Raw genomic sequence first — 14,648 nt, forward strand, 5'->3', positions numbered from 1 at the left:
AGTAGTATTAGACATTTCTGCCTATTCTCCATCACTACATCTTTATGTTTAGTGAATGTTACTGAAATAGGTGGCATCTATTAATAGTGTATACTTATTTGATTTTGAGTATCAAATATTAAATAACTGACTTTTGAAGTTTTTCCTTTTCATGAAAATTTAATTACATCTGGTTTTGGAGCTCATTTTCTCTTCTGGACAAGAAGGTCTAAACTCTCTAGACATCAACAACTAATAGAAATTGAGGTGGGTACACAGGGAATCACAACACTAAGTCACAGATACTACAGACATAGGCCTTGCCCATAAGACATAATAATATATAAAACATGGATGATACCAAAGAAAGAATTTATTGTAAATGTAGTGGCAAATACATTGAGAACAATCATCATTAAAAATGAACTAGAAAATTACACATTTAAAGTATGTGCTTTTTTCTGCCACCTTTACGTTATGGCTAATACCAATATTTGAAGTACTGAAATACTTAATGGGATGGTCCATTTTCACACAATTCATGACTGTATCTCCATCTTAATTTTTAAAGCAGTTGACCATGAATTTCAGTTTCAATTATTATTCTCTGTTTTTATCAATTCCGTAATGATCTGTAGAATCTTGTCATCTTAATGGAAGAAAAAAAAAACCATGAACAAATTCATCACCAGCTAATTTTCTAATGTATATACATGTAAACAACAGGTATATATCATTAAAAGATTCTTTTAAATTAAAATACAAAACTAACACCAGCATTATTTACTATAAAGCTACAGATGCCTAAGTAATTTATTGCCTTATGAATATTGTTTTAATTATTGCTATAGTTATATACCTACTTTGACAAAAAGTAGGCTAAGACCCAAAGAGATGATAGGATGTAACTGTTAGTCCTTTATAAGTAATTATTTCTTCTGTGTCAGAATTTCCACAGTATGGACAAGGAAGGAAGAACTATTATCAGTTTCTCCATGTTTAGTCCAAAGGAAACAAAAAATTTTAACAGGGAAGTGCTCTTGGAGAGGTGTCATTAGGGAAGTGACAGACCTCTCTACACAACAAAGTAATCAAATACCAATTAACTAGACAAACAGACAACAGAGGCTACATTATTTGCTAAGGAGGTTTTGTTAACAGTTGCTCCTACTTCCAAATAGTTGCTCTGATATTGTGACTTCCTAAGAACTTTATAACCACTCTTTAGATAGTTGTAATTATCAGGATTGTAAGACTAAATTCTATATTTATATTAGACACTTCAGTTAGAGAATGTTCTGGGTTTCAATGGCTGCAGTGGAGAATTCTGATAACTGGGCCCATGGCCTCATAGGTTCTTGGGGGATACGGTGGCATTAAAAAAAAAAAAAGGAAAAGGCTACTTACTGCAAGGGGAATAATTACAGGTCTAAAAAGAACCATGATTTTTATCTGAGGAAGAGCAGAGTAATGAAAAGCACAAGAGCAACTTTAGTTACTGTTTTTTCAAAGCTTGATATCCCAACTTTTCTTACTATGAAGTGCAGAAAGAGAGAACATACATGTACTTTGTCCTCCTTCCCAAGTCAAAAATATATGCTTCATCTGAGTTCCGCTTTCCTTTTTGTGGTACAGGGAAACACTGAAACCACTTTAAAATCCGTTTTTCTTAAAAGTTGAGGTTCAACCTATTCTTTATATAATGTAATTCTTTCTAAGGCTGAGTTGTAATGCACAAAGCTCCCCAAGAAAAGAGCCCACACCTCTTAATATGTCAAGACCTTATCTAAGTTCCCTCAGAATTAGAAAATCAATACAATTTAATGTTTATGTATTCACATTTGATTATACAAATAAATACAATGTGAGGCTTCAAGGCAGTAGCACAAATCAGTAGCTCCTCAACTTGCCTAACACTGAGAATTAATTGGGATACTTGTTAAATACAAACACATTGAACAAACTGAACAAGTCTTAACATTAAAAACAGGAAAACCCAAATTTAAGTGCTTCCTGATATGACGCAAAGGGAAGACTATAGCACCAACTAGAAAATATTCTTTTCTAAAAACCTGATTCAAATCAAGCCTTTAGATAAACCATTTTACAGAAAATATAGGGAATAGAGAAACACATTAAATTAAAACACGAATATGCAACCAATCACATCCTGAATGTGGAAAATTCTACCAGAAAAAAAACACTCATTAAAAACTGCATTTAAAAAAAGGGACGGTAGTAGAGGAGAAGTGTTACAGATGAAAAGATTAAAAAATAACACAGCCACAGGCCTCTCTCATAGAGAAGATTCAATATGTCTGGGGTAGGTCTTTGGACTTTGTATTTTTAACAACTGCCAAGATGATTCTGATGATTTGGCAAGTTTGGAAAACACTGTACCAAACTAAGTGTTCACTGCAGATTTCTGTTGAAGGATAATGTATTTATTTTATACAGACTCTGCATTTGTGAGAATGGTAGCGAAAACATGCTGGGAACCTCACAGAAAGTCCCTTATTCTTATTTTTTATAATAACTGCATTACCAGTTTACCAGTAAGTTAACAAGTAGCAAAGTTTACAATGCTCAGCTTTACCATCCCTTTTTTTCTGTGAAATGGTCAGAAGTGAATCTTAGAAGTGAAGATTAGAAGAGGAAGAAGTAAACAAAAAGTATCTTAAGAGAATAATTAGGTTGTAAATAATGAAGAACTGTCTATGAATCTATGAAATTCAGCATTAAATAAGTTTTATTAGACTATTTTAAAACACTTGGAATATAAGACTTCAACATGCTATATACTGTACTCCAATGTTTAAAAGTATACTGTTTTCTACCTACATTATAATCAAACACTTACTTTCAAGAGACATCTTAGGATTTTCGAGCTTTTTTCTTAAAACAGAATCAATGAGAACTCTTAGCTGCTTAAAAATGACGGCTATCTTTACAGGGGCCTGTTGAGAGAAGGTGACAAATTAAACAGAGTTAATCCTCAAGAGTGTGAGTATGCTTAAACAAATCAAGGTAAGCATATATACTTTACAATCTGTCTTAGCACATGATGGGAAAAATATAGGCAAATTATTTCCTGTAGCTAAACTATGCAAACTTCAATTTATTAATTGTCTATAAATTTGATGAAATTTTAAAAATAGCTTTATTAAAGTATAATTTAAAAACCATAAAAATTTACTCATTGTTAAGAGTACAATTCAATGATTTTTAGTAAATTTATATAGTTGTGCAACCATCACCACAAGCCAGTTATAGAACATTTCTACCACCGTGGCCTCTTTATAAAAGCTGCATATACTTTTTAAGTTGCATTTAAAATTTATCTCTCTAGTCCTAGACAAACAGCTATCACGGTTTACCACAGGAGAATGTGTTAGATTTGCTTAGTTTAAACTGGTCAGTGTGTTGATGGGGTTACAGAGAAATAATCTTAATGCTGGTCATACTGGTTGGTTTAATTTTTCCAGAGAAGACTTCAACAACATGCATTAAAAGCTATGAATCTGAGTCTTCTTATAGGTGACACAATGTAGTGGAAGGAGCATGAGTTTGAGGATCAGATAGTTCTAGGTTTAAATCTTTTCTACCAATAACAATCCATGTTACCTAGGAAAGTTATTTAACTCTTACTGAGCTCAAGGGCCTTTATACAACAGAATCTAACAAATTTTGTTGGGGTATTATATTTGGGATAATCCATGTAAAGTTAACTATTGAAGTACTCAACACATGGTACGTTATAATTGTTACTGATGATAAATGCAATCTGTAATAGTGATATCATTTGATTTTCAAAATTAACAGATTTAAGGCAAGATAAAGAAGAATTCTGCTTTAAGTCAAATTATAGGAAGATATTATGCAAATGCTAATAAAATTTTAAAAAATCTATCTCAATGGCAGTAGCAGTAGAAGCTCAAATGCAATCAATAAGATCAGATGTGGCATGTACCTGAAAATAGATCCAACCATCAATAGAAAGAAGACGTTCCCGGTGCTGAACTTCTATATCACCACCAAAAAGTAAAACTGGAAAAGGGGTTATTAGAGTAGTTTCCCTCAAATATACTCTGGCGTACCTTATCTGCGTAGGAATAAAGAGAACAAATAACTTTACAGCCTAAAACTATAAGAAATTAATTTATCTGATTCATGTGAGCATTTTTCTGTAATTAGCTATATATATTTTAAGTCATAAGCTTTGTGAAGCTACATGTTTACGTTCTCTTATGTGCATAATTTGCCAATTGTATAGTAATTATAGTCACCACCTGTATATTTATACTATTAAAAGGCATTTAAAATATTAATTGTAAGGCTGAATTATATACCCTGGACATAATTTTATAATATTTTTAACAATTTTATAATGCTAATGTTAAATAATTAATGCAAAAATAAAATTATGATTAAGTTTAAAGGTATTTGGTTTCTAGACCAATGTTCAGCTATGGCCATTACCGATTTTTCTGTTAAGTTTGATGATATGCTGGGAGTTATTCAGGCCAGTGCTTGAAATTATGGATCCTTGTTACTTTAACAAGCTATGATTCAAAAGGTTGACTACTTTAGCTGTAATCTATAAATACCTGGTATTAAATTATCTTAGGTTACATTGTGATTCAAACTGTTGCCATATCTTTGGAAATACAGATATGTCTTTTTTCCCTTTTGAGATAGTACCTTTTAGTGAAATCTCAGGGAACTGATACATTATTAAAGAACATCTCTTTGCTATAATCCTTATTTCAAGTAGAAAAAAATGATGGTTACTGTAGAACATTTAATACTTTTCTTTCATTAAATAAAAGAACTATATATATATTTTTTCATCGAGAAGCTCTATACATCTTGATTTCAAATTGAACAGAAATGAACAGCTCAGTTTGAGAACCAAATATAACACTTGTTGGGGCAACCTAGCTTGTTATGACTGACTTCTAGAATAACGCCCTAAATACTGGAATTTAAGAATGAGCACTTTACCTTCTCTTGGTATAAGAGCCATCCATAAGTTTGCAAATCTCGATTTACTGAAGATGGATGTACTTGTGCTTTGCCTTGGGCTGTCTCTACAATGCAAGCCAATTTTTCTGTAACATCAACTGATTTTGTATAGATTATCTTCCCCACGTTGTCATATAGTCCAGCAGCCAGTACAGCTTTAAGTAGGGCAATTTCTTGGAAGGAAAGGGTCTGTGAGGCTTTATTTCCTTCATGGCCATTAGAAGTTGTGGATGATGAAAATCCTGCTGCCTTAACCAACTTTATTAACTCTTGCTTTACATCCTAGATTGGTTTATGTTAAAAAGAGATAAGATCATAATTGATTAAAACAGAGAAATTTCCAAATACTGTAATTTATATTACTGTGTCCAATCAGAATTGGAAAGATGCCAAACTATTACTTAGTTAACTATACCCCAAATTCAATTAGGGAAAAAATATAGTCACCTGTTTCTACTACCCCAAGACTTTAGATGTCATAAAACACATGTCTAAAATGTGACAACAATAAAAATGTGCCTAAATACTTTTTCATTCAGTATATTTACTTCAAGTGGAGCTTTCCTTTTGATGTTTTTAATTTAATGAAGACAGTCACAGAGAGAACAATTTTGAGGAAGAATTAGAAAAGAATCTTGATCTGAGACCGCAAGTACCTTCTTCACTTGTCTCTGGGAATCTCACCTTAATTTCCTAGTGGACTTTGACAAAGTTTATGAATGGCAATTTCATTTAATCTATAATTATTGTTGCCTAAAATCTTTTTTTGCCTTTAGTAGGGCCAATCAGCTACAATACTACAGGAAAGATGAGCATTTTTCAAAGCAAACAGGATATAAGTGATTAAAAGGTGACATTTACATTTAGGATTTCCTTTAAGTTTCTGGTCTGGGGCTTCAGGGACTATGATTCCAGGGGAGGAAAGACCAAACAGACAGCTGCCATAATATCACAGGGGAGGAGAAGAAAAGGTTCGTAGAAGGAAGGGGGTGAGAGGCGACTTGGAGGTTGGGAGGAATGGAATGGAGACAAAGGAGTATTGATTAGCAATCTACATCTTGAATCCCAGTCAGTTGGCCCAGAGGTGGCTATTTCTTCAATTTATCCTTTTATCTGTTTAGAGAAGGACAAAGTTCATTTTACTTAGAGAAGTCCCAGCTATCATCCTAGCAGTTATTTCAAATCACAAAAATGTAATGGGTCAAATTACATGGGAATAAAAATTTTTAATCTTTTAAAATATGAGCAGAGAATAGAGGAATTATGTGATATGCACAAAGTTTATTTTCTGAATACTTTTATAGCATGTCTGGACTAAACACCAAGAACGAAATGAAAAGTGTTTGTGGAAGAGCTCTGCTTTTTATAACCACTTGTCTTTTCATTTTAACTATATTTCTACTCTCTCCTCACACAAATAACCGTGGTCTTGATCAGCAACCAAGACCTGGATGATGGACAAAGTCATCAGGTTTCCCTTCCTAAGAGCAGATTTATAAATCTGGTCATAATCAGCCACAGGGTATGATGCCCTGGATGCCTTTTCAAAACTATCATCCCTAATTGCAACTAAGTAGCTGGCTAATATTTAGGAAATATAAAAGAATTTAATTAAAAGGAATCAGGGCTCTTAGGAAAAATGACAGATTCCAAGCCTGGAGCATGAAATGCATAAGACAATCCTGGACATACTATCATACACCAAGCAAGGAAGCTATCAAAGGCTGCTTAGATTCTATGAAAAGGACTCAGGGAAAACCTCAAGAGGCTCTCACTGTCCAAAGAAAGGACAATTTGAGTATCAAAAAAAGTAATATCCACAGAGGACTGAAACACATCAAATACATTTAACTCACTAAGTTCATAATGATTTTTATTAAAAACAACATTCATTACCTGTAGAAATGCTTGGGTATCAACTCATTATGAAAACTGCTAGGTCAAAGAAAACAATCAAATATTTATCCTAATTTCCTTATACAAACTATACCTCAGGTTATCCAAATATTGATGAGGAAAAACTTCTTTATGAAAGAATTTTAGCTAACAAGTAGAATTAGAATACTACCATTTGCAACCTCAATGAAACAATGGGTCTCAGTATTATTAATGGCTGCTAAAATAATTACATGAAAAGCCAACTTTCATGGAATTTTACAGTGGATGAATCTGGCTGACACCACTGACAAATCTTAACATTACAAAAAGGGAGACGACTCCAAAAAAGAAAGAAGAAAAAAAAATAAACACCAGAATCAGATTAAACCTCTATGGAAAATACATGGCACATAAGACGATGCTAAACAATACCATAGGGATACAGTCAGACATATCCAGAATGCAGTAAACTCTACAGGACAAGTTATCTGGTTTCTTCACAAAAAAAAAAAAAAAAAAAAAAAGCGAATAAGAAAGTAAAAGAAGGATAACTCTAGATTAAGAGACTTAAGAGACATATCAAGTAAACTCAATGTGTGGACCCTGTTTAGATCATGATTTGAACTAGCTGTAAAAATCCTTCATGAGAAAATTGGTGATATTTAAACACTGACTATATCTTTGATGCTATTGAGGAATTATTTATTTTTTAAGGTATGATAATATTTAAGAAAAAAAGTCCTATCCTTTAGGGATCCATAACAATCCTGAGGCCTGGAATTTGCTTCAAAATAATCTAAAGGGCAGATAATGGAATCATGGGAATGAAAATAAAACATGATTGCCCAAGACTGGAAGTAAGAAATGGGGACATGGGAGTTCATATTATACTATTCTGCCTTATTTTTTGTATGTTTGAAATTTTCCATAATAACTAATAAAAAAAGGTGATTTTTCAGAGTTGAAAAGGACTGTACGTTATCTTCATTCAATTCTTTCTTTTTTTAAATGAGGCACTGGGAATTAACTTTCCTAAACTGAGCTATTTAATAGACAACTATCCTCATTCCCAAGCTATTGTTATTTCTATGAAATCATGTTGCTGTTTTTTAAAAAAAACACTTCCCAAATACATTATGATTATTCAATACTATTTTAAATCACTATGTAATGCATATATGTTACCTGTTGAGAGTAATAACAAAACAAAAAATTATAAATTATTATTTCAGCAAATGTTTATTAAACACTATGTGTCAAGCACTATCCTAGGCATTTCTTTTTCCAAAAGAAACCTATTATTCAAGCACATGACCCTGACTTAGTTGTGCTGACTCACCTCCAGTGTTAACAGTGAGGTTCTGTTCAGAAAGCTCCTCCGGCAATATGCTATTTCAGAACGGTGGCCTCCTTCTTGCCGTGCTTTCTTCCATCTACATAAATAAAATGACCAAAGTTCAACATTTTATCTTTTCAAACTTTTTCAGAGGCACTAACCAAAATAAGCTTTAATTAAATTATAATCATTTAAGAACAGGAGTGGTCTTGCTTGTTGTAGGAGTTACCAACTGTATATAAAAATTCAACTACAATACCGAAATTTTTTCTCTTTATGTGTAACAGTAAATTATTAACTTCAAATTTGAGGTAATATACATATAATAATACATACAAAGTATTGTTCTTAAATTTTAGGAAAAATTACAAAAGTATGAATCTCTAAAATAAGTAATTATCTTAGAGAATATGACAGATGAAGTAACTAAAAATAAATTTAAATCTTAGATAAATCTTTTTAATGAAAGTCAAAGATAAATTTTTTAAAAAGTAAATAACCTCTTACTAACAACACCCAGACTATTTCTTTACCCTAGGTATGCATTGTAGATTGTCAGGTGGTCTGAATCTGCCATAGCCAAAGCTGATTTTGCAAGATCTGCTTCATCTTTTCGACCAATTGGTGTGGTGAAAGGAGATTTCTCTGTCATAACTGCAGCTAGTGTTGCCTATCCATAAAAAAAAACAAAAACAAAAATTATCATTAGGAGCTAAACATTGTAAGCTCATTTGTAAAAGAAAGCAAATCAAAACAATCACTTTCAAGATGCATGTTTCTTCTTTCATTTATCATGCTTTATAACAGCTAACATTTTCGTTTTTGTTACTTTTAGTTTCACTTTATGGAATTTAAAAAATATACCACTTTGCTTCTATACAATGTTTGTGAGATAGGAGATAATATCACCAGAATCAGAAAAAAACTGAATGTCTGTGTGAGTGATTTGTAGTCTGTCACACAGTTAGAAGCAATCTCAGAATCATCACTCAGATATCTTGATTCCTAGCCTGCTGAATTTCCCTTGTCTGCAACGCTCTTTAAATACTTTTTCAATAATTTGGACTACATGATTTCCAAATTTAATAGTTTACCAGCCAAAATGATATTCCAAGTGAAGAAAGAGCAGCATCGTTTATCTTACCACTGAGTCAAGGCAGCCAAATATGGCACCAAAAATAAGCATCTTGCCAATCTTGACATTCACAGGCAAAGCTGCAAGGTGCTGGCCCAGCGGAGTCAGTTTAGGCTCATTTAGTTCACAAGCTCCAATTTTTCGGAGTAAATTCATTGCATTGCTGATTACTTGAAGCTGAGGAGGATCTAAGGCTTTGGAGAGGAAATCTTCAGGAGAACCAAGATTGCATTTCTGCAGATTGAAAAAGTGATAAATTGATATGTGATCAAAGAGAATTAACACTACTCAAAGAGATGGTCAAATTGAAACTAAATTTGAGTTAAGTAAAATTCTGAGCAAAGAGGATAAATGTCTGAGTAAAGCTATCATATTCCTTTAAAAATATAAAAAAGGGTGGTGGGAGTGGTGGTGGTGGTGGTGTGTGTGTGTGTGTGTGTGTTTAGGAGGGAGGCATGAGAGGATAAAATCTTTCCATATTTTTAATTTTTTCGTTCTTGATTTTTACAGTCAAAATGTAAGAACTGAAGGATATTATAGGTCTTTCAGACCAGGAAGCCCTTGGTTTTAGGTCAGGGTTTCTCAATCTCAGCACTACTATTATTTTGGGCAAGAAATTTTTCGTTTTAGGGGCCTGTGCTGTGTACTGTGGAATGTTTAAAAGCATCCCTGACCTCTACTCACTATATGCTCACAGCATGGCCTACCTATTACCAGTTCTGACAACCAAAGATGTCTCGACACTACCAACTGTCCTTGGTAAGTAATATTTGCCCAGTTGAGAACTACTGGTTTAGGTTATGAGACTGCATTTTAATCTATAAAGTATAAGTAACTGTGGCAGAATTGAAGCACAGGGGGTTTACTTAAAAAAAGATGGGGGAGGGGCCATTTATTTAAGAAAAGTAAATAAAATACTTGAACATCTAGAGCAACTAAGGTTAGAAAGTTTAGGCCTTCATTTTTTCTCCCCTAGAAAGAGGTGAAGAATATAAAAATCGGATTTCCTTAGAGATTACCATAATATGAAGACATAATTCCTCCAAAGGCACACGCAAGATTTCAGGGTCAGAATAGTCCATAAAGCCTTCAAATCTGAAAAATAAAATAACACCAAATAGTTTACATATTATCAGAAATGCCACATTGTACCGATTCGTGTGTTTTATTTCCAATGCTAATGCCATACCTTTCTCTTGTGTACATTCGGAAGCAGAAGCCATCTCTGACCCGCCCAGCTCTCCCCTGGCGCTGCAAAGCACTCGCTTTACTGACAAATGTCTCAACCAAAGAACTCATCTGACTGCTTTCATGGTACCTAAAGAAATGTTGGAGGAAAGTATATGTGGATAATTGACTTAAATCAAAATCTATAAAAGCTGAAAATATTCGACTCTCAAAATTAAGTTGAAAATAGGCTTAAAAAAGTCCATTATTGTGGACCAATATTTTCCAAATCATGTCCCATGTTTAAATAATTTAGCAAACGTCTACGGCTATGCTACCCTGAACAAGCCCAATCCTGTCTGATCTCGGAAGCTAAGGAGGGTTGGGCCTGGTTAGTGCCTGGATGGGAGACCAGGAAGACCAGGTACTGTAGGTGTAAAAAAATAAAAAATAAGGGATTGTAAGCTGACAAGGTCCTTGCAATCTGTGAGGTCAACCAAGGGTTGCCTTACCTAAAAAATAATAAAAAAATATATATAATAATAATTTAGCAAACACTGCATACTAAATCTCATACTATCAAATTAAAAGCTCTAGCACAAGAAAAAAAACTGTTACCCTTTCTCAAATTAATCTGACCATGGGACCTTTTCTATTTTAGCAGAATGCCTATTAACTACGCAATAAGTATTCTTTGAAAGAGTCTAAGAAATGCCACTGTAAACATTATAATTCAAAGTACTTTTCACAAGATAGTTAAACCTTGAAAACACTTCCTCTGAAGTTTCAATTTTAAAAATCAAGGGTTTACTTTGTAATGGATAGTCATACTCATTTCCAAATATTGCTAAAGTTTCCTAATACTAGGGATAGTGTATATAGATTATAATAGATCACTAAGGTGGTATCATCTATTTATGCTATATATACATTAAAACATTTATAAATTAGTAAACTTTTTGTTGAAGATTCAGTTAAGGTTACCTATTATGTGCCAACTACTGTACTAAGCACTTTCAATTTTCATTTCCCCATTCATATGAGGAAACTGACGATTATAACTGATGGTTACATTACTTGCTCAAGATTACAGATTAGAGATTTAAATCCAACTCTGACTCCAAAATCCATGCTCTTTTTTATAGTCCCACAAATAATGCTTTTATAAAACAATTTATTTTACAAACAAATTTACAAAAATTCATGTTCTGAAAATTTTCTCAGAGAGCACTTTTCTAAAAGTAGCAGTACACTGGCAATACTTATGGGAAAACTTGTGATATTGAAATTTGACATTTACTCTCAGACATTTTAAAGTTTCCTACAGTTCCTCAGAGGCTTTTTGCTTTGGGCAGAATAAGGACATTTGGAATTTTCTCTACATGATTCTGGGATTTCTCCTAAAAATTCAAGAGCCCCAAACTCTTTTCAGGTTAAAAATGTTTAGATTTGGGAAACAAACTTACTTATTTTCTTTTGTTCTTCCAGTATCAATTACAAATACAACATCTGGAATAGTGATACCTGTCTCTGCAATATTGGTTGCTAAAACAATCTGAAAATAAACAAAAAGCCAAAACATTTAGTTAACAACTTTCAGCAATGTCTTATCATTTAAACTATTTTAGACAGTTTGAGCTGATGAGTTTAAAAAGTGAATTTCAATTTTATTTACAAAAATTCATAATTTGTTATTACTGTGCAATTTTAATTTCTCTAATTAGTTTCATTACCTAAGCTTGCTAATTAAAGTTACAATTTTTTATTCCAACAAAAATACCGTTCCCCTAATTCCACAGGCATCTTAAAGATGACTAAGTAAAATGGGAAATTGGGTCAAAGGAATTCGATTAAACTGATGTTTTTCTAACTGTGCTCTAAGAACCCAGCGGTTCTAATCCTAAGGCTGTGGTCCTTTTAAAGATGAGAAAGTTAGGCTGAGTGGGTTGCCAAAGGCCACAAACATGGTAGCAGTTTAGGGATGAGAATCCAGGTCTCCTGCATTATGTCCAGGCTCTTTCTGGGAGCTTTGTGTTCCCCACAGTTCCTATATTGTGCTCTTTTTCTCCATTCTGAGAAAGGGTTCAAAATCTAAGAAACTCTCTTTGCCAAATATCTCTTCATGCAGAATCCTGAACAGAGGACACAATGAAAATACTGAGATTTTTTTCCCCTCGACCTAATGGTCTATGTATTACAAAAATAATCCAGGATAAATAGCCTAGAAAACAACAAAGAATCTTCCTCGGATTCAAATAGCTCCTGCCATGCAACATCCTTCATGATGCCTTTTTGGGGGAAAAGTGTGATTCTTCTTTTCACGAGCAACATCCATGCCATATTTTTCAACTACCACTCCTCTAAAAATTCGTGTCCCTTTAATAACGCATAATGTAAATATTCAAATACTTTAATTTTAATATTGGGTTCACTTTTGAGTATGTTAAGCTGCAGAGGATCTGGAGTCTGCTATACACTACAAGGTATATGATACTAATTGTCTTTGATGATAACACTTTCATGAAAGCAGCTTAGATGGATTACATATAAATTTGCTGTACTGAATTTTACCTTCCTGACTCCTGGAGGAGGAAGTGTGAATGCTGCAGCTTGATCTTGAGTTGAAAGAATAGAATGCAGAGCTATCACTTTATATCTGAAAGTTAAAATCATAGTTCTTAGCAAGAGTTTCTCTTTAGAAGACACTGCAAAGAATAACAAAATTTATTTGCAAATAGGAAGCAACTTTAAAAATTTTAATTATGAAAAGTTTTAAACACAAAAGTTCTGATAATGGTACAGTGAAATCCCATATATATTCATCAGATAAAAAAATTTAATATGAATAAATTATATGTATAGGGTTTAAAGAATTTTTAAAACATGCTGATGTTGAAGTGAAAACCATGACAGCAGTAATCAACTGTAACAAAAAAGGTAAACAGCCAATTTAGTAAGTATGAATGGTAAATTGCAACCTTGCTGAGGTTTTGAACCATCCAGTGGGTTAGGGAGAGAAATCGCCATCTAACCACAGGATTCCCTCTGCTTAAGCATATTAATAGAACAAATGCAGAAACAGTACCTAAAATTTTTAGTAGATAAAATACTATAATGGAAATGTTAAAACAAAAACAAACTTGCTTTACAAACATGGGACAATTTTAACTGAAGGTAAAAAGACTTTGAAAGCTTTGATTGAGAGTTTTAATTTATGAAATATTTTTCTCTTTAAAAACTACCAGGAATATTAATAAAGATTTGTAGTTACCGTTCGGAAAAAAATCTTCTGTCACTTGAGAGGAGATCATACAACTGTTGAATATGAGCCAGGCCTGGTAAAAAGATCAGTACTGCTCCTTCAATATTTCTGAATTGGGGACTTCTGTCTGAAATATTTAAAAAGACACAATATTCAAAATAAGGAGAAACAACATATAAGATATTAATAAAACACTTCCAGTTAAAAGTTTTATCAAAACAAATGAAGAATCATTAGAAATATATATACACCTAAATATGTAAGAAGTTCCAAAATGAGATCCAGGTTGATTTTATGATGATTCATATAGAGAATAGCATGCTGAGTGCGGTTGCTGTACTTTTGGTAAAATGGATTTAAATCAGCACCTGCTCCAATCTGAACTGGGATGTATTCCTAAAAGAAACACAATTGTAAAAAGATGAACAAAAATATTAAGTATTTTTATAAGACAAAAGGAGAAAAAGGAGGTATGTCATTCATTCAAATCTGTATTTTTTTATTATTACTATTATTATTTTGTTAAAATATAGCAAGAATACTATTTTTAAGTGAAAAAAATATAAGATTTCATTATCTCCTTATAATTTAATTTCATCCAGCCTCCTTAAGTATAACAAAACTTCTTATCTTGGCATGTACATGCTAAATTAATGAAGAATTAAAAAAAAACAGAACACTATATGTTGTCCTGTGGCAACTGAAAAGTGACTAGGCTGAGAGGTCATAATAACTTTATTAAATAGTTTATACCTGCCTCATTTCTTCTAGATTTTACTTTGGTTGCTGAGTTCCAGTCATCTCTTTTGAAATACTTTTAATTTTCTAAAGTCTTTCTTTAGTTTCTAATTTCTATCTCTGGAGTT

At 32.7% G+C, this 14,648-nt stretch overlaps 1 protein-coding gene across 1 annotated transcript in view; it reads right to left on the reverse strand.

Annotated features, from left to right (window-relative positions):
* Positions 1–332: 332 nt before the first annotated feature.
* The window catches only part of DHX29 (DExH-box helicase 29), a 41,461-nt gene continuing 27,145 nt past the window's right edge, over positions 333–14,648 (reverse strand). Inside the window, exons 15-27 of the mRNA XM_006912463.3 lie at positions 14,034–14,178; positions 13,792–13,909; positions 13,092–13,176; positions 11,987–12,075; positions 10,543–10,671; positions 10,373–10,448; positions 9,363–9,587; positions 8,752–8,888; positions 8,222–8,315; positions 4,984–5,286; positions 3,950–4,081; positions 2,840–2,936; positions 333–628 (exon numbers count right to left, since the gene is read on the reverse strand). Of these exons, the coding sequence (XP_006912525.1) occupies positions 573–628; positions 2,840–2,936; positions 3,950–4,081; positions 4,984–5,286; positions 8,222–8,315; positions 8,752–8,888; positions 9,363–9,587; positions 10,373–10,448; positions 10,543–10,671; positions 11,987–12,075; positions 13,092–13,176; positions 13,792–13,909; positions 14,034–14,178 (1,686 nt within the window). The 3' untranslated portion in view covers positions 333–572. The remainder of the gene's footprint in view (positions 629–2,839; positions 2,937–3,949; positions 4,082–4,983; positions 5,287–8,221; positions 8,316–8,751; positions 8,889–9,362; positions 9,588–10,372; positions 10,449–10,542; positions 10,672–11,986; positions 12,076–13,091; positions 13,177–13,791; positions 13,910–14,033; positions 14,179–14,648) is intronic.

The sequence above is a fragment of the Pteropus alecto genome, unplaced genomic scaffold, assembly GCF_000325575.1.
Source record: "Pteropus alecto unplaced genomic scaffold, ASM32557v1 scaffold73, whole genome shotgun sequence".
Classification (NCBI taxonomy): Eukaryota; Metazoa; Chordata; class Mammalia; order Chiroptera; family Pteropodidae; genus Pteropus; species Pteropus alecto.